The sequence below is a fragment of the Osmerus mordax genome, chromosome 14 (assembly GCF_038355195.1).
Source record: "Osmerus mordax isolate fOsmMor3 chromosome 14, fOsmMor3.pri, whole genome shotgun sequence".
NCBI classification, from domain to species: domain Eukaryota; kingdom Metazoa; phylum Chordata; class Actinopteri; order Osmeriformes; family Osmeridae; genus Osmerus; species Osmerus mordax.
Window position 1 is genome coordinate 2,784,119 of NC_090063.1, and position 17,216 is coordinate 2,801,334.

A 17,216-nucleotide genomic window follows, 5' to 3' on the forward strand; every position below is an offset into this window, starting at 1 on the left:
CCCAGAACTCTGAGGTAGGGCCAGAAAAATAAACCATCACTGTTCCGGACCCTGAACTGAATGGAAATTTGGTGAGTGGACCTTTTGAGTTTCTAATTGAGTACCGCTCTACTAGATGATGTAAGATATGGAAGCAAATCGTTACCAAAATTTAAGAATGTGGCTGCATTATTTGACTCATAAATGAAATTAGTAATCAATCATCCTATTTGCATTTTAATTTTCTTCTTCAAGAGTACTCAATCTTTCACTTAATTAAAATGAAAAAGAAATAGACATTTGAGATTTAATTTTCAAAACATGCCCCAGCAAATAGATACCAAAATTCAATTTGAAATGTAAAATGTGAAAATTAAAATGCATTTCCAGAAATGCATTTTCATTTTAAGAACGTGGCTGCAAAATCGTGACCACAATTCAAATGCATTTCCAGAAATGCATTTTCATTTTAAGAACGTGGCTGCAAAATCGTGACCACAATTCAAATGCATTTGCAGAAATGCAAAATGAACGAAAAAGCATTCTGAGCGGCGCAGCAGAGTGACGTCAGTAGCCGCTCTTCTTCAGCTCCCTGCTGACCGAGCTACCCATCTTGTTCGGTAGGGGGCGGTGTGCACATCTGCATTGCATTACATTGCAAATGTGCCGGGAAATTGATTGAATTGCCGGGTCTTTAGAGCAGCATTCCCCAACCGGTGCCCACCGGTCCGTGGGTCATTTCGTACTGGGCCGCACAAAAAAGAATTAATAACATTATTTCCTTTTAATTGATGATCAGAGTCTGAAAGATGTTTTATTCTGAAAAATGACCTGATTCTCTCCTTCTCCGCAGGCCTTTTCCCGTGTAAAATGTTAAATTAATTTTCACATTTTACATTTCAAATTGAATTTTGGTATCTATTTGCTGGGGCATGTTTTGAAAATTAAACCTCAAATGTCTATTTCTTTTTCATTTTAATTAAGTGAAAGATTGAGCACTATTGAAGAAGAAAATTAAAATGCAAATAGGATGATTGATGACTAATTTCATTTATGAGTCAAATAATGCAGCCACATTCTTAAAATGCAAATGCATTTCTGGAAATGCATTTTCATTTGAATTTTGGTAACAATTTGCTTCCATAGTAAGATGGGTCTGTAAACCTCTCCCCACTCTGCCTCTGATTGGCTGTGAGGTTAAGGCATTAGGAGTGACCATTGGTTCCAGAGCCAATTGTAAAGTTGGGAAGCACGGGTAAAATGCTGTGTATATGTGCCACCATATTGAATGAATGAAAAAACTAAGGATGTCCCTTTCCTCATGAACTACCAGCATCAAATGATAATAAACAATGATAATATTTATTATTATTATTTTTAGGGGAGCTGAGATGAAATGTAGGGGTGCTTGAGCACTCCTAAAAAGGGTCTTAAATCGCCACTAGTGCATAATAATGAATTAAAACAACATTTAAGCTACATCACATGATCAGACCAGTATTTCTTGGGACCAATTATGTCCCAGCAACTCGAGAGCACTTAGACAGCAATACAGCAAAGTAGAACGATTTGTCATTTTATCCGAAATAATTTCCCATTATGATTTTTTTTAAATAATAACAATTCAACAGACCTGATGCACAAAACATATACATTTGTCCAACAGAGATAGTGCTGAAGATTTTCCTGAGGACGGATTAAGCTGAGCTACCTAGCAAGGGTACTATGCAAGGCTAGACAATGCCAGTTACAGGTGGCTGTAAGTGGATGCTTTTTAATAGATTTTTCACTTTCCATCACTCCACTTCCTTAAAATGTCCTCAGCAGCATTTAAAGTAGAGTCCTCCTGTGGGAGAGAGGCATGTGAGAGGGACGGGTACAGAGATTTTTTAATTTTATTTTAAATGCTTTATATTATCAAATGTTCACCTTGACAAAGCAAAACCTGATGTAGTTTTGAAAATCTTCACGATGCTCCGGGCTATAGAAAGCTGAAACAGGAATTGTCGCCAAACCCTACGAAATTTAAACGAGACATACATTATATACTGTATATATCTACTGTATATGGGAATTACATTTATCTTAACATCATCATGTTGATCAGACTGAATCCAAGCTTTAGCATCTGCTCTTCTTTACCTTCTCTTTGATCAGCCACTTCACAAATCTGTAGTCATGAGGCTCATTTTGAGTGTTTGGGTCATTGAAGTCAACCTCTACACAAAAACAGCAATAAAGCTGAAATCGGATCATTTGTATAAGAAAATAACCCTCTTGGAAAGTGATACAGTAGATTTTCGGAAAAGATACTCACTGATCAAGGAGATGTCTGCAATCATGAAATACCCTCCCTCTGGAAGGATGGGATGCAGCCCCACGCTCTCCAGACACGTGGCCAGCTTCCTGCGCTTGTGGTGCAACCTATCTGGCAGCTGCTGGAAATAGCTTTCGGGGGTCCCAAACTGCTCATACTCCCTCTGGAAACCCTGTGCTACTGCCTCCTGGAGAGATTGAGAGTGTCTGAAAGTCAGTAAATCTTGGAGATTAATTATTCCCACCCCATATTTTGTGCTGAATAATGTTGATTCAATTAATAATATATTTTTTTATTGCATGTAAAACATTTTTCATGCTTTATTGAACAGTTTCTTTCAGTGAAATTTGACAGTAAAGGCACAGAGAGAAAGGCTAACTTTTGAAGGGAGTTGTGTCGCTTTTTCTTGTAGGATGCCCTCGCACAACTCCCTGCCCCGCACACACATACACAGCCACACACACACACACGTGAGGAAGTTTGTTGGATATTTCTATGCTACAGTAGATTTAACAATGTTATTTTTGCAGTATCATGATTTTTGTTCACCATACATTAATTAGCAAGCTAATGTAATTGGGATTATTAGTTTCATTAGTTATAGTTACACTGTACCTAAGAAATTGGAGATGTTATTGTTGCACTGTAGTGTTCTTATTTGTTCACTAGTCTGTGCCTAGTAGCTGAGATGTGGTTACTTTGCGATGTGGCCAGTAAATATAGACTGTTCCTTGACTATCTGCATTTCGTATATTCACTTCTTGTACATCACTTTCGATAATAGTGGCTGCTAAATTAATAAAACTAGTGCATAGTGCCAGTGATGCAGTTGGTGATTAAGATGTCTGTGAAACACACAAATACAGATTACTTGAACTATAGATAGTGCACAGTGCCCACACACACACACACACACACAGATTCCTGTAATTATAGATAGGGCACAATGCCCGTGATTATGTCGTTGACACACACAGATGTCTGGAATTATATAGTGCAGAGCCCATGATGCAGCTGGTGATGACAGTTCTTCTCTGTGGTTTTGGTACCTATATTTCTCAGATCACAACTGAAATTACTTGTTCAACCTCCACACCATCTATTCTAGTAAAATTGCCAATGCTGTGGTAGCCTACATTCATGAAACTGATTATGTAGCCTTCATCCGTCTGCTGTTTCCTACATAATAAATTGCTTATTTTGTGCTGATAAAAATGTACTATTTTGGTTTTCTGTTAATTGTCTTACCACCAATGGTTGAGCCAGTTGTAATAATTGTAAACCTAATTCACCATACAGCGCTTGCATGTACATTTGCAATGTGCAGGTAAACACATTCATTTATATAATAAAATTCACTGATCTATTCTGAAAGTATATCCACTTTATATTGTCGTTCTGTTAGCTAGCCAGCAAACCCCTTTGAAAGCAGCTGATCGGCTGTAAAAGCAAATCTGCTTTTAAATAACTAACAGAATTTCCCTAATTTCCTTACTACGAACTCCGGTGCGTTAAGCGCTTAGTTTCATTTCATTGAGAATGCCTTTGTTAATTGCATTAGTTCATTATGAAACAAAATTCACTGAAGCCATCATACAGCCTCCGATACAGCCTCCTAGTGCACGCGCTAGTGAAGCGTATGGTGCGAGGGATGACCAGAGGGCCAATTACAGTGAAGGTGCTGTGAAGGGGCTGGGATGAGTTTCCATGATGCCTGTTGAGGCACATGAAATATGGGGATTGTTTTTTAAAATGTCGAAATGCTGACCCGAACAATGTCAATCGCGGCACTGCACTCCACTGGATTATAAAAAGGACACCTACGAAGTTTTGAACTTTGCAGAGTGCCCGGTTCTTGAGATAACCGAAACTCAGATACACACAGAGATTCCTGGCATTATTTGAGAGATGTAAAATGTAACAACATGAGTCTAAAAACATGTCATATTAACTAGACTAATATAACTAGAGAGGGTACAATTTCTGGGGAAATTGTAGGGTGTGCTTGCTTGTGTCAGTTGCACAGGGGTCCGTTTTTATGATATTTTCAGGCATTTAGCCTACTCATTGCATTCATTCATTAATAAAGAACTTTGAAGATTATTCTACGACGTTACCCGGTAGTAGAAGATGGAATCGCGATTCAAACAGTACCATCTGCTAACTGAAAATATGCCCCCCAAAACGTAAATAAGCTTGACATTTATTTAGTGGAAAATCGCAAAATCGTAAATTGTACTACTGTACCGTAGTAGTACAATTTACCGGGGTAGCTTCTCCACACAGGGCTATATCGCATTTTGCGTTGTTACTGACAATGATCGCTACCAGTGAGCTTTTTATGAATGAGCGATTTTCCACTAAATAAATGTCAATCTTATTTACGTTTGGGGGGCATATTTTCAGTTAGCAGATGGTACTAGACTACTGCTGTGTTCGTCTTGGTAGCGATTGCGTTGGTTGAATTGGATTTAACGTTCCGTTGTACGGTTTAAGATGAAATTAATTATTTTCATGAACAGATTGACAACGTTTAGGCTGTGGCAATGAAGTTCAGGTTAGTAGTTAGATAGACTTTTGATTTAAGTAAGGGGAGTGCCGAACATGTTCTGTCGCCGTTTGACTTCCTAAACAGCTGTGTAGTGTAGATGTTTTTGTAGTGTCTCGCGTAAGCTACAGCGTTGCAGTGAGCTACACTGGTTTGAAACCACAGGTAATGGTAATTTCACCAACAAATCGTTTACTAATGTCAGAATAAATCCTACAACGAAAATGTATATGTGAGGAATGTTTATTTTAACGATTGAAAACAGATAACGCTACATCATAGACCACTGTAGTATGTGTTGCCCGGGCAACACAGGCTAATGTCATGATGCTAATACTTCAGTGAAATAGTAGACTACTGTTTCCGAAAGTAGATGTACTTCCTTAATAATATCAGCTTATACTGTACATTACACATCACAATTGTGTGTCATATGACAAAGTAAAATGAGTAAATAGTTATCACCCTGGCTTCTTTTCTTGTGGCGTTTCTGCAGCTGCCTTGCAGTAAAGCTATAGTTAGCCTAGCTATCCCCCAAGTTAACAGATGCGAAACGAATGTTCTGCCAAAGGTAGTCATGCGTGTTTTCGTGACGTTAGTGACGCAGTGACGTTAGTAACGTCAGTGACTGTGGCTAGCAAATTAGCTTCACTTTTCGCCACAAAAACTTAACTTAAGCCTAAACCATGCAACGGAACGTAAATTCCAATAGAAGCAACTCAATCGCTACCAAGACAAAACTTTTGACACCTACGTTGTCTATGTAGGCCAAATATTGACTGAGTTTTAGGGGGGCAAAAAAATAAATAAATAATAATAATAATATATATGTGAGAGAACAAAGGTTGTGCTCTCGCCGAAGGCTTGAGCACACCCAATAAGTCATTTAACCTGAGCAGCGGTGGCACAGTGGTACACAGAGTTCTGATGGACGGTCTTCAGGTGTTTCAAGATGTGGCCAGAACCAATGGCCCAGCCCACCTGAAACACAAGCCAATAATTACATACAATCCGAATCTGATATATTACATTACCCCTATAATTAACCTGTACAATTTCACCTATAGTGCATCTCTTCGGCGGCTCATCCGTCCGTCAAACTCCTGAAGTTTGCGGACGACACCACCCTCATTGGGCTCATCTCTGGTGGAGACGAGTCTGATTATAGGTGGGAAGCGGCCAACCTGGTGACCTGGTGCAGCCAGAACAACCTAGAGCTCAATGCTCTTAAGACAGTGGAGATGGCTGTGGACTTCAGGAAGAATACAGCCACACTCGCCCCCATCACCCTATGTGACTCCCCAGTCAACACTGTGGAGTCCTTCCGCTTCCTGGGCACTATCCTCTCCCAGGACCAGAGCAGGCTGCAGCGTATCATCCGCACTGCTGAGAAGGTGATTGGCTGCAATCTGCCTGCCCTCGAGGACCTGCACACCTCGAGGACCCTGAGGCGAGCGAGGAAGATTGTGGCCGACTCCTCCCACCCTGGTCACTCCCTGTTCCAGTCACTCCCCTCCGGCAGAAGGTACCAATACCACACGCCACAAAAACAGTTTCTTCCCTTCCGCTGTTGGCCTCCTCAACAAGGCCAAGGGTTCACTTGACTGACTTCATGACTCAATGTCCTTAAAACACACTGCTTTTTGCACTGCACTACACAATCTTGTACCATTTGTATTTTCTGTAATATTTGTATATTTTTTTTATATTGTAAATTACTGCAACTTATATTTTATTTTATAGTTTATTTTAATTCTAATTCCACTTAGTATTGCTAGTTATGTACCCTTAGTATAGTTAGTCCTCATATTTAAATTTTAGATTCCTACATGTTTAATGTTTGCACCTTCCTGCCAAAGCAAATTCCTTGTCTGTGCAAACTTTCATGGCGAATAAAACCCATTCTGATTCTGATTAAACTGAGATTAATTTATTACCTTCCATCCAGTTGCACTGAAGCTCTTTCCAGCACTCCCAATAGTGACAGTCCTCTCCCACATTCCTGGGAGACTGGCTTTGCCAAAAATAAACAAACAAATAGAACCTGAGAGTTACATCAGTGTGAGATGCAGATCAAACAGATGCAAAGTGTCATCTGTAACACCTGTCAGTTTAAAATATGAAAGCTTTCTACAAGAATCTTGATGTTATCAGTGATATCTGACCTATCTTGACATGCTCAGCTCCATCGTAGGTTAGCCACTCATACACCTCGTCACTGATACACACCACATCATGTTTTATACAGAGGTCAGCTATCACCTGAAGCTCCTCTCTCTTATACACCTGTAGGTAGCAAAAACAGTGAGACGTTTTCCTCAAGACGAAGGTCAGGTTTCCTTTGTCATTTCCCACACTGTGAGCTATAATATGTGAAGACAAATAGCATAAAACAAATATAACCAGACAAATACCTCACACACACCCTATAACATTATTATCTCACTTTTCCTAGAGGGTTGTTTGGAGTGTTGATGACAATGGCTTTGGTACGCTGAGAGAATTTACTAGCCAGCTCCTCAGCAGGTAGGACCCAGTCTTTACTAGACAGAACCTTTCCTTCAGCTCTCTAGGAGAAAACAAACATTATCATACTTCTAAATTTTTCATTTTATAAATTAGAAGTTTGGTCACAATCTAGCAAATTCATGAAGAGAACTTTATGATTGCCATCTGATCAATTTGACAACTCACTGGCCTTAGCGGAACATAGACAGCCTTTCCCCCTGCCATCATAACCATGGGTTGGTAGCAGTCAAAGAACGGTTCGATGATGATGACCTGACAAACCACGAGGAGAAAGACAACATTTTTTCTGTAGCTGAATATGAGTCAACTTTCGTTATGTTCCAGTTGCCCCTGACAGTCGAGATTAGGCTATGGCTACTCCTGAATAAGTGTTGTTGTCTGTACCTCGTCTCCCTCGTCAACCAGAGCCTGGAAAGTGCAGAAGAGAGCTTGGTACGCCCCTACAGTGACTAGAATGTCCTCCATGGCATCCACCTCCCTTCCCACTATCATACCAAAGAACTTGGCCAGAATTTTTACCAATGGGGGGTGGCCCTGTAAGAGAGGCACACAAACAGTGTAAATCTTTTTCATTCATTCATTCTTTAAATCTACTTCATCAGTCACTTGCGCATGCAGGCAAACACTTATCTTACAAAAGCTCGGGTGTATTGATGCATGGAACATCCTCCGGTCAATGCTTTGCAGAACGCCTCCTGGAGGTAGTTTGGTGGGGAGAAGTCTGGGAAGCCCTGTCCTAAATTAACTGCTTTGTAGTCGGCGGCGAGTTGGGTGAACTCTACCCTGTGAATGAACAGTAAATTAATCATTACAGAGGTTGTTGGTAGTCACAGAACACCATATATAAAACATGCATTTAGAAATATTATGCAAACCATATATTTTTGTCAACACCCTCGATTCTGCGAGCATGGAGACGGCGTGACATTCTTAACTGAAATAAAAAGCAAGGTAAAGAGCCTTAACATAATGCAAATGTCATAAACCATTACGATTAGTTGTTTGTCGTTTTTGAGGATATTGCCTCATACTTGGTGTATAACACCAATCCTTACCTTACCTCAAATTTCGCAACGTTTTCTATTTTACAATTTACAGACAGACTCGCTATTCTTCTTAGCATACCAGGCCGGGACAGATCACCTTGAAATAAAAGTCAATCTTTATATGGTTGCAATGTCGAATGGACGTGCATGCAATTGTGGTAGCCTACTACTTAACTGTGAGTTACTCACTTTGCAGACCGTTCGTTTTTCGCCGCTACCGGTTATAGGTCAATGAGCCACTAATCCTACGGATTTAGCCAAGCAAGAATTATAAAAAGTGCGTTTAGGTTACATTTCGCTCTATTTGACAATAAGTAAGCAACACCGTCACTCTCAATGCTGTTCAACTGCGATCCTTTAGCTGTGAGGTCACATGATCACTAATTTCTTACTTTGATCGCCCTTGTTTTTTTTGCACTTCCTGCAGAGGCGGGACATGCGATCCAAGACTGTCCCAAAACCCCTGCTGACATTATTTACAGCAGTCGTGGCCAAACGTTTTGGCAGTGACATACATACAAAAATATACATAAAAGAGGGGACTTTAAATATTTTTTAACTTACCTAATTAACTACTTTGACTTATGACACGCATATTGTTGTTTTCCAATATACCATAGACACTTGTGAAAAGATTATATACAAATACCGAACCAGCAAACATAGCTAACAAAATGTGTCTGCCAAAATAATTTTAGCCATAACTGTATGCATATAGCATCTAACGTTTTAAATAATATGGTAGGATAGGTATTGAGACAGTTTAGGTGAATGTTTAAAATGCAAATATAAGCCTGGTGTGAATTCTGCCCCATTTCACCAACAATGTATGCTGGGAACATACAAGTGAAGTGTGTTATAGGCCCCTCCGCAGGACAATGGACATTTAAAACCAAAATACTAAATGAAGGGTAGGCTACAGTATACACGTGTGGAAAATGTAAGGGAACTCAAGTCTCCCATTTTATTCGATAAAGTGACATCATGAATCACACCTACAGTCTAGGTACTAGACTATGCAGTACAGAATATAATATCCACAATTTACAGTCTGTTTTACATAACCCTAACTTGCCCTATACCCATCCTTTCTTTACAAGGCAGCCTTCTTCAGATCCTGTGGCAGCACTCTGCCCTTCTTTCGCGCTCTCTCCTTCTTTTTCTCCACGTTACCCTTCTTTCTCTTCAGGATGTTCCTTCGTCTCTTGTCCTGCCTGTGCTGCATCTTCTGTACAACTGTCTCACTACGCTCTGTCCATTTGATCTTCCTCTGAGAGCGCATCTTCTCCTTCCTCTTCAGGGAGGTCCTAAGGAGGTTCTCGTCATCTTTGATCTTGAGGCCCTCTGCCTTGTACAGAACGTTGGTCCATTTCATCTTCTCCTCCAGCACTTTGGCCTTCTTCTCGTTTGTCTCTCTTAGGTGCTCCAGCTTGGCCTTGCGTGCTTCCACACGGCCCAGAAGCTGCTTGTAGTTTTTCCCGGTAAGAGGCGTCAGGTTGCCCTTCACGCTCTTCTTCTTGTCCTTTTTCTTCTGCTCCTTACTCACAAAGACCTCCTCTACCATTTCCACCTATTGATGATCACAATGGAGAAACATTTTTATCATCCACATATTTTGAAGGCGTGAAGTAATTTCTTCTAGTACAGGTCAAAAATTTGATATTTTGGTTTGAGTAAATCTGTCAACAGAAATCAATAAATCAAACCTTGTTAAAAACGATGGCAGTCTCGTCCCTCTTGCCAGTTACTGGAGCAGTGACCACAGGGGTGTCTTCCTGTTTGATCTCCTGAGCAAGTTCTTCCCCAGCTTTCTCTGCCAGCTTTTTCATCAGAAACCCCTTCCTTTTCCTCTTCTTCCGTTCTCTCTCCAACTTCCGCTTGGTTCGCTTGGCCTGAACAGCTTCTGAAGATGGATCTTTAGCTGCTCCCTAGTGGTTGAAGAAATTGAGTTTGGACTGCAATTTACGGAATGGTGGGTTTTAAATAAAAACAGCTTATCTCCATCTACTAGGTGCTCCACAGCCCCATTGAGTTACAAACCTGGCCTCTTGACTCCTCAATCTTCTCATGGAGCCTCTGTCGTAGAATATCTACAGTTGAGAATGTTGCCCCTGTAGTTCCACCTAGAAGGCGATAAAGTTATGACTCAGAAAACAATGTCAATAGAGTAAATGGAAAACTGTCAAACACCAACTTTACCTTCAGGCTTCTTTTGTGTCCTGTTCATACCATTATGAACTTTAGGTTCAGGGACATTCTGTTCTTTAGTCCCAAATCCATTCTTTACTGTGCTTGTTTTTGCCTTTTGAAAGGGAATCAGTGGTGGCTTCTGGTGCTGTGTCTTGTTCATATTGACGTGCTTTCCTTGAGTGTTTTTCTGTTTGCCTCTGTTCTTCTTCTTAGGAGGACCAGCATCACCCCCACTTCGAAAAGGTACTATGAAGAAAAGAAAAAAAGCCTCGTAAAAGGAGTACTTTATACACCGCCCCAAATAAACATAGCATTACTTAAGCTAGTTTGCGTTTGCAACTAAACAAAGGCAGTAAACACTTACCAAATGGCCTATTCCTTGGTTCTCTACTCGGTTGAGCACACACTTTACTGGCTAACATTTGTACATAGGAGTCCTTGGAAGCAAGACTTGCCATTTCGGAAAAAAACGACTTGAGCTACTTTCCAGACAACACCACAGTAGCTAGCTACCTATGTATCTAGCTAAATAATGCACCTGGTGTGCACTACTATGCTAGCTTTAAAGCTAACAATAATAGACAATTTTCTTAAATCAGAGTAAATCTAACTAAGTACCCTATTCTGCGATAGTAAAATACAGGATTTATGACTGCAACATAATTGTACAAAAGATAAACATAAGTCAGAACGCGTGACAAGTTCCTCGCTGAAATAAGCACACGTGGGTAGGATCATGTGGGCGTGGTTTACAGGTCGTCATTTGTTTGACAGGATGTAGTTACATTGTAAACGTTCCCCCTGCGCAATGAAGATGTCAGTTATGTAGTCGGTGCCTTGGCCGATTACCGTGTTCAATTTCGTAAAAATGAACGGTCTGCAATTTATCTTTGCATGTTCTGCGAAGAGGATAATCAGAAACAATATGGTGAGTTACCACTGTTAATCAAATTATTCCACTTTCATAGAAATTAGACTAGCTAACATGATTGTTTCTTTCCACTATTTAACGAACAATTAACCCGGTAAAATATGTAGGCTATACCTATTCATGTGTATATATTTTATTCTCTGCAGATACGCATCTACTTAAAGCGAACTTTCGTACTGACTAGACTGCCTCTCAAATGTTCCGAAGGTAAAGTGGACAATGGTTAATTTCACATACTACTGCCAAAATGTTGCTGATGAGACAACTGCTCCAGCAGGGCTCTCTTGTATTTCTCAGCGTGAGAAATACAAGGTCTTGCGTGAGAGCGTGTGAACTGGTTGTATTTATTGCAATTATTTGAGAGCCCTGTGCTGTACATTGTTACCGTGTTGCATAATTCCGTTGCTTTGTCACTGTTCCGGTCTCAATATTTAGGACAACTGATCCATGTGGGACGACAGTCAAGCTCTACAGCTGCAAGTGCAGAGAAAGGAGAGGACTTCTTCTTCAAATGGTTCTTGCTTCTCATCCCTGCAACCACGTTTGGGCTTGGGACGTGGCAGGTCTGATCCCTTACCTTTTGAAGTACCTTCAGTCAACATAAAGGCCTCTGCACACTGAGTCCGAAATTTTCGTATGCGTTTTTTTGTATTCGTCCAGAGCTGCCAACTTTTCCAAAAACCTTGGAGTGAGATTTGGTATTTTGTGGGGCCAATAACAATTTTCCTGCAAAGCACCAATGCGTGAGAGTTGGCAGCCCTGTTCGTCAGCCTAAAAATTTGTCACCAACAGACACCTTGCACACTAAGTCCGATGCGTATTTATTAAACCTTTGCGAAAAAATACTAAATGGATTCGTCAAGCAGTGAGGATGGTTTTGTTGCCCTCTCTTTCATTAAAAAGAGAGAGAAAAAAGGGAGAAATAGGAAATATTGGGTCCATCCAATCCTGAGATTGCACAGAGAGGAAGGAGTTTCACCTCCTTATCAAGGAGCTGAGAAATTATCCTGAGAAATTGAAAATCGATTCTGAACCAATCGATCCTGAACATAGACTGGCTCGATGGGAAGCATGTCAAAATCGAGGCCCCTGCAAACACAGGTTCCCTTTATTTCTTTTTTTTTGTTGCAAAGGCACCTTTTTCAGCGTCCTCCTTGCATTAGTAGATGCTGATTACCGTTTCCTGGCCATCGATGTGGGGAGCTATGGTGGGAACAGCAACGGAGGCATTTTCGCTGATTCTGCACTGGGACAGGCCCTCCAGCGTGGGACCCTGAATGTTCCATCCCCATTGGAGGTCACGTCTGCGCCTGAACTGTATTGTCTCCAACCCTACGGTGCAAAGCACCTTGAAGAAGACAAGCAACATCCACCTGTCAGGAGCGCGTCGCATCTCTGAAAATGCATTCGGCATTTTTCCCCAAAGATTCAGGGTTTACAAAAGGCCAATGGAGGTGAACCCTGACCTGGCAGACAGCATCATCAAGGCAACCTGCATCTTGTGCAACTATCTGCGCCATGAAGTGGGACAAGCCAGCCAGGGTGACAACTTTGAATTTGACGATGCTGGCAACGCGTGTCTACAGGAGTTTCAGAGGCCAAGGGGCAACCGCGCATCTGAAGAGGCTCTCCACATGAGACACATTCAGGAAATATTTTGTCTCACCTGCTGGCGTGGTACCATGGCAGTGTGCGCCGTGGACTCAGTCTGTAGACACGCAGTCAATCACTCACAGACCTCAGTCGTGCGTAATGGCTGAGTTGCTTTCATGTATACAGTAGTTGTTAGCTGTTATATCTTGGCAACAAAGCAACCAAAAAGGAATTTGGGTCAAATCTCGTCAAATCTTTGAGATATCAACACTAAACTTGGTATATCGGTGGAAGACACTACAACATGTTACCATGTTCAAACGCAACTTCATATCTCCAAAAATGATTGATATGAAGCAACTCGAATTTATTGCTAACGCTAAAATAATGCTTTACACATCCGCCGGTCAAAAACTGATACTCTGATTCAATCACAAGTTCATATGAAGACTCCTGAGAATGTTCAGTACACAAATCTGAGAAGTTGACTGTAAGATGAAAAATTGATTTATTGTGAATATTTGAAAAAAGCATTCTTGGCTAATTGCTACGGATATTTCCAATGAAATGTCTCCCCTTGCTCCTCAGCGCGCGCGCTCCACATTCTCACACACTCAGCCTTTCCCTTGACACGCGCAAGCCTGGCGAAACGCACACACAACATGTCAGGACATTGTGGGCTGAACCAAAGCCCCCACTCATTCAGAATCAGTCGCCATGAAAGTTTGCACAGACAAGGAATGGGGTCCTCGAAGGTGTGCAGGTCCTCAAGGGCAGGCAGATTGCAGCCAATCACCTTCTCAGCAGTGCGGATGATACGCTGCAGTCTGCTCTTGTCCTTGGCAGTGGCAGCAGCGTACCAGACGGTGATGGAGGAGGTGAGGATGGACTCGATGGCTGAGTAGAAGTGCACCATCATTGTCTTTGGCAGGTTGAACTTCTTCAGCTGCCGAAGGAAGTACATCCTCTGTTGTGCTTTCTTGATGAGGGAGCTGATGTTCAGTTCCCACTTGAGGTCCTGGGAGAGGATAGTGCCCAGGAAGCGGAAGGACTCCACAGTGTTGACTGGGGAGTCACACAGGGTGATGGGGGTGAGTGGGGCTGTGTTCCTCCTGAAGTCCACAACCATCTCCACTGTCTTAAGAGCATTGAGCTCTAAGTTGTTCTGGCTGCACCAGGTCACCAGGTTGGCCGCTTCCCACCTATAATCAGACTCGTCTCCACCAGAGATGAGCCCAATAAGGGTGGTGTCGTCCGCAAACTTCAGGAGTTTGACGGACGGATGACTGGAGGTGCAACTGTTGGTGTACAGGGAGAAAAGCAGAGGAGAAAGGACGCAGCCCTGAGGTGATCCGGTGCTGATGGACCGGGAGTCAGAGACTTGTGTTCCCAGCTTAATGCACTGCTTCCTGTCAGACAGGAAGTCTGTGATCCACCTGCAGGTGGAATCAGGCACGTTCAGCTGGGAGAGCTTGTCCTGAAGCAGGGCGGGGATGATGGTATTGAAGGCAGAGCTGAAGTCCACAAACAGGATCCTGGCGTAGGATGCTGGGGAGTCCAGGTGCTGTAGGGTGAAGTGGAGGGCCATGTTAACTGGTCAGGTCAGGGCGACGCGTCTGTAGTCATTATGTCCTGTTGGCCTTGGCTTTTTGGGCACAGGGATGATGGTGGAGGACTTGAGACAGGCTGGCACATGGCATGTCAAGTGGAACAAGTGGAAGACTTGACTAGGTCTGTGAAATAAACTATTAAAAGGGATTTGATGATCACTAGTCTAGTGATTACGTTATTCTGTGTTGTCATCATTCATTTTTTTTGTGTCAATATAAGTTATTTGCTATGGACAAAGAACTGATATTGACACTCTTTGCTATAGATGCGAAAACGCAGAAAATCGAACCCGATCCAAACTTTTTTCGGATCGGGTTCGAAAGTTTCGGAGGCAGTGTATAAGCGCGATTGACATAACGTGAGGTCTTATTTATTTTTTAAAGTGCGAACATTTCGGACTCAGTGTGAAAAGGCCTTAAGAGTACTCCTCACAGATGTTCAAAGATAAATGATGCAATTTCTAAAATCATCTAGGTTAGACGGCGACAGTGGAAATTGCAGATGATGGCAGATTTGAAAAACCTTACCTCAGCTGAACCCATCCCACTTCCCATCGAGTAAGTCTCAGCCTACAACACTCACATTATACTTTCTCTCCCTGTGCATGTTTGATAATGCCTGACCATCTGTTGTTTATCCCCCACTGTGTCTGCCACCAGTCCCCTGGAGCTGAAGGACTTGGAGTACCGCAGGGTAAAAGTGAGAGGTCGCTACAACCACTCCCAGGAGATGTACATTCTACCACGCTCTCCTGTCGACCCAGAGAAAGAGGCCAGGGAAGCGGGCACCCTGTCATCCAGCGGGGAGACTGGAGCCAATGTCATTACCCCATTCTACTGCTCTGACCTAGGGTAGGAATTAATGGTTATAACCACACATATGTACATTCATTATTTGTTTGATTTTCTCATGACTCGTGTAGTTAGTTACTTGGTTGTTACTAGTTGACACTTACGATTAGGGAGTGAACTCCTATCTTACCCTAACATCATTAATAAAAAGTTTTGTATTGCTGTCAGTCAGGAACCCATGGAATTTCCTAACTTTTACCCCCTATACGGCACCCCTGTCCATTGTATGAGTGGATTCATTTTCTACATTATTCAATCCAACAGGATCACAATCCTTGTCAACAGAGGATATGTACCGAGGAAAAAGATCAGACCTGAGACCAGGACAAAGGGACAGGTCCAAAAAAATAAAACGTTCTCGCCCCATCAATTCAACTATTCCTGTACCTCTGCAAAATCTATTATGTTGCATCCCATGTTAATGGCTGACTTGTATGGACTTTCTCTTTACTCTCCAGGTGAATGATGAGGTGGAGGTGGTGGGGGTGGTGAGGTTGACAGAACCCCGTAAGCCCTTCGTGCCTCAAAATAATGTGGAGCGGAACAGCTGGCACTACCGGGACCTGGAGGCCATGTCTTCAGTCACGGGTGCAGAACCCATCTTCATTGATTCCGACCTGGGTAGGTCTGGCTTTGTTACCAACCAGTCATTGATTTCATTATTTGTATATTTGATTGTAATATATTGGTTATATAACCAATGGGGAACTGAGCATGTTATATCAGAAACACAATGTGTAAATCTTTACCTGGTGGCATGTGTACTTTCAGCCAGTACCATTCCTGGAGGCCCAATAGGAGGACAGACAAGAGTCACGCTGAGGAACGAACACATGCAGTACATCATGACATGGTACGGGAGATTCATCAATGTGCAGTTGATAATGAACCCCTTCCTTCAGCTTGAGGCAAATTGAATACAGTTCTACAGTATTTAAATGCATCTTAAAGTTTGGATGGGCAATTGTCCACCCTATAGACAGACATGTAGCAAAAGTCTGACAATAATCCAAGTCCTCATTTTGTAATGGTTTCCTTTTCCCAGGTATGGCCTTTGTACAGCTACCTCTTACATGTGGTACATAAAGTTCATCAAAAAGATCAAGCTATAAATGCCCAATCTGGCTCATGTTGGTTTACTTCAATCACTTCTGAAGCTCTACACCTCATCAAGAAGTTGGTTTTATGTGAAAAGTTGTGAAATACTGTCAATAAATGTATCGTGAATCACAAACTTCTTGTTTTGCTTGAAAGTGCATTCTCCGGCTCTTAACATTGTGAAACATCACCAAATCACATTTTAACCCTTGTGTTATCTTCGAGTCATTGTGACCCATCAGTCATTGTGACCCACCATCGTATTGCGACAACTTTACCGCATACAAAAACAAAGTGACGCATTTTCTTTTAACCATTCGGCTGTCTCAGACCCCCCACATTGCGACGGTTAAAATAATTTTTATTTGTTTTTGTATTGGGTAAAAAACGATGGTTCGTTATGAACCTTTGGGTCATGTGACCCGAAGGCTGCACAAGGGTTAAAGCCTCCACAGCAAACTGATTTGTCAGGACTCAAGATTTGATGCCATTGAAACAGAAAAAAAAAAATCACATTTGTGTA

The 17,216-nt window shown here is 41.9% G+C and overlaps 3 protein-coding genes across 6 annotated transcripts; 1 reads left to right on the forward strand and 2 right to left on the reverse strand.

Moving 5' to 3' along the window:
• Positions 1-1,317: 1,317 nt before the first annotated feature.
• On the reverse strand, positions 1,318-8,776 carry kyat1 (kynurenine aminotransferase 1). Of its 4 annotated transcripts, none has more exons than XM_067249733.1 (14): positions 8,609-8,776; positions 8,434-8,516; positions 8,249-8,307; positions 8,009-8,156; positions 7,758-7,907; positions 7,539-7,625; positions 7,291-7,413; positions 7,010-7,130; positions 6,782-6,858; positions 5,736-5,825; positions 2,297-2,483; positions 2,122-2,198; positions 1,909-1,995; positions 1,318-1,825 (listed from the first exon to the last, which is right to left on the reverse strand). In XM_067249733.1, exons 2-14 carry the CDS (start codon positions 8,494-8,496, stop codon positions 1,766-1,768), a joined length of 1,329 nt encoding a protein of 442 aa, XP_067105834.1. In that variant the 5' UTR covers positions 8,497-8,516; positions 8,609-8,776; the 3' UTR covers positions 1,318-1,765. The 4 variants fall into 4 exon arrangements, with proteins under 4 accessions (XP_067105834.1, XP_067105835.1, XP_067105837.1 ...); XM_067249734.1 differs by having other exon boundaries at positions 8,434-8,534; XM_067249736.1 differs by lacking the exon at positions 8,434-8,516.
• Positions 8,777-9,353: 577 nt separating this feature from the next.
• Positions 9,354-11,297, reverse strand: surf6 (surfeit 6). The gene is made up of 5 exons (XM_067250769.1): positions 10,974-11,297; positions 10,619-10,855; positions 10,460-10,542; positions 10,126-10,347; positions 9,354-9,989 (listed from the first exon to the last, which is right to left on the reverse strand). The coding sequence occupies exons 1-5, from the start codon at positions 11,065-11,067 to the stop codon at positions 9,513-9,515; spliced, it is 1,113 nt and encodes a 370-aa protein (XP_067106870.1). The 5' UTR covers positions 11,068-11,297; the 3' UTR covers positions 9,354-9,512.
• Positions 11,298-11,403: 106 nt separating this feature from the next.
• Positions 11,404-16,829, forward strand: surf1 (SURF1 cytochrome c oxidase assembly factor). The gene is made up of 9 exons (XM_067250222.1): positions 11,404-11,537; positions 11,687-11,747; positions 11,976-12,103; positions 15,219-15,301; positions 15,404-15,595; positions 15,860-15,932; positions 16,054-16,216; positions 16,367-16,448; positions 16,641-16,829. The coding sequence occupies exons 1-9, from the start codon at positions 11,478-11,480 to the stop codon at positions 16,705-16,707; spliced, it is 909 nt and encodes a 302-aa protein (XP_067106323.1). The 5' UTR covers positions 11,404-11,477; the 3' UTR covers positions 16,708-16,829.
• The last annotated feature ends 387 nt before the right edge of the window (positions 16,830-17,216 follow it).

Coding starts and splice junctions, on each gene's coding strand:
- kyat1 (XM_067249733.1), bottom strand. CDS start 8,496: ATGCTAAGAAGAATAGCGAGTCTGTCTGTAAATTGTAAAATAGAAAAC. Junction 8,308..8,433: donor AAAACGTTGCGAAATTTGAG/GTAAGGTAAGGA, acceptor TTTTTATTTCAG/TTAAGAATGTCACGCCGTCT. Junction 1,826..1,908: donor TCAGGTTTTGCTTTGTCAAG/GTGAACATTTGA, acceptor TCTCTCCCACAG/GAGGACTCTACTTTAAATGC.
- surf6 (XM_067250769.1), bottom strand. CDS start 11,067: ATGGCAAGTCTTGCTTCCAAGGACTCCTATGTACAAATGTTAGCCAGT. Junction 10,856..10,973: donor ACCAAGGAATAGGCCATTTG/GTAAGTGTTTAC, acceptor TTTTCTTCATAG/TACCTTTTCGAAGTGGGGGT. Junction 10,543..10,618: donor GACACAAAAGAAGCCTGAAG/GTAAAGTTGGTG, acceptor ATCGCCTTCTAG/GTGGAACTACAGGGGCAACA.
- surf1 (XM_067250222.1), top strand. CDS start 11,478: ATGAACGGTCTGCAATTTATCTTTGCATGTTCTGCGAAGAGGATAATC. Junction 15,302..15,403: donor CCCATCCCACTTCCCATCGA/GTAAGTCTCAGC, acceptor GTCTGCCACCAG/TCCCCTGGAGCTGAAGGACT. Junction 16,217..16,366: donor CTTCATTGATTCCGACCTGG/GTAGGTCTGGCT, acceptor GTGTACTTTCAG/CCAGTACCATTCCTGGAGGC.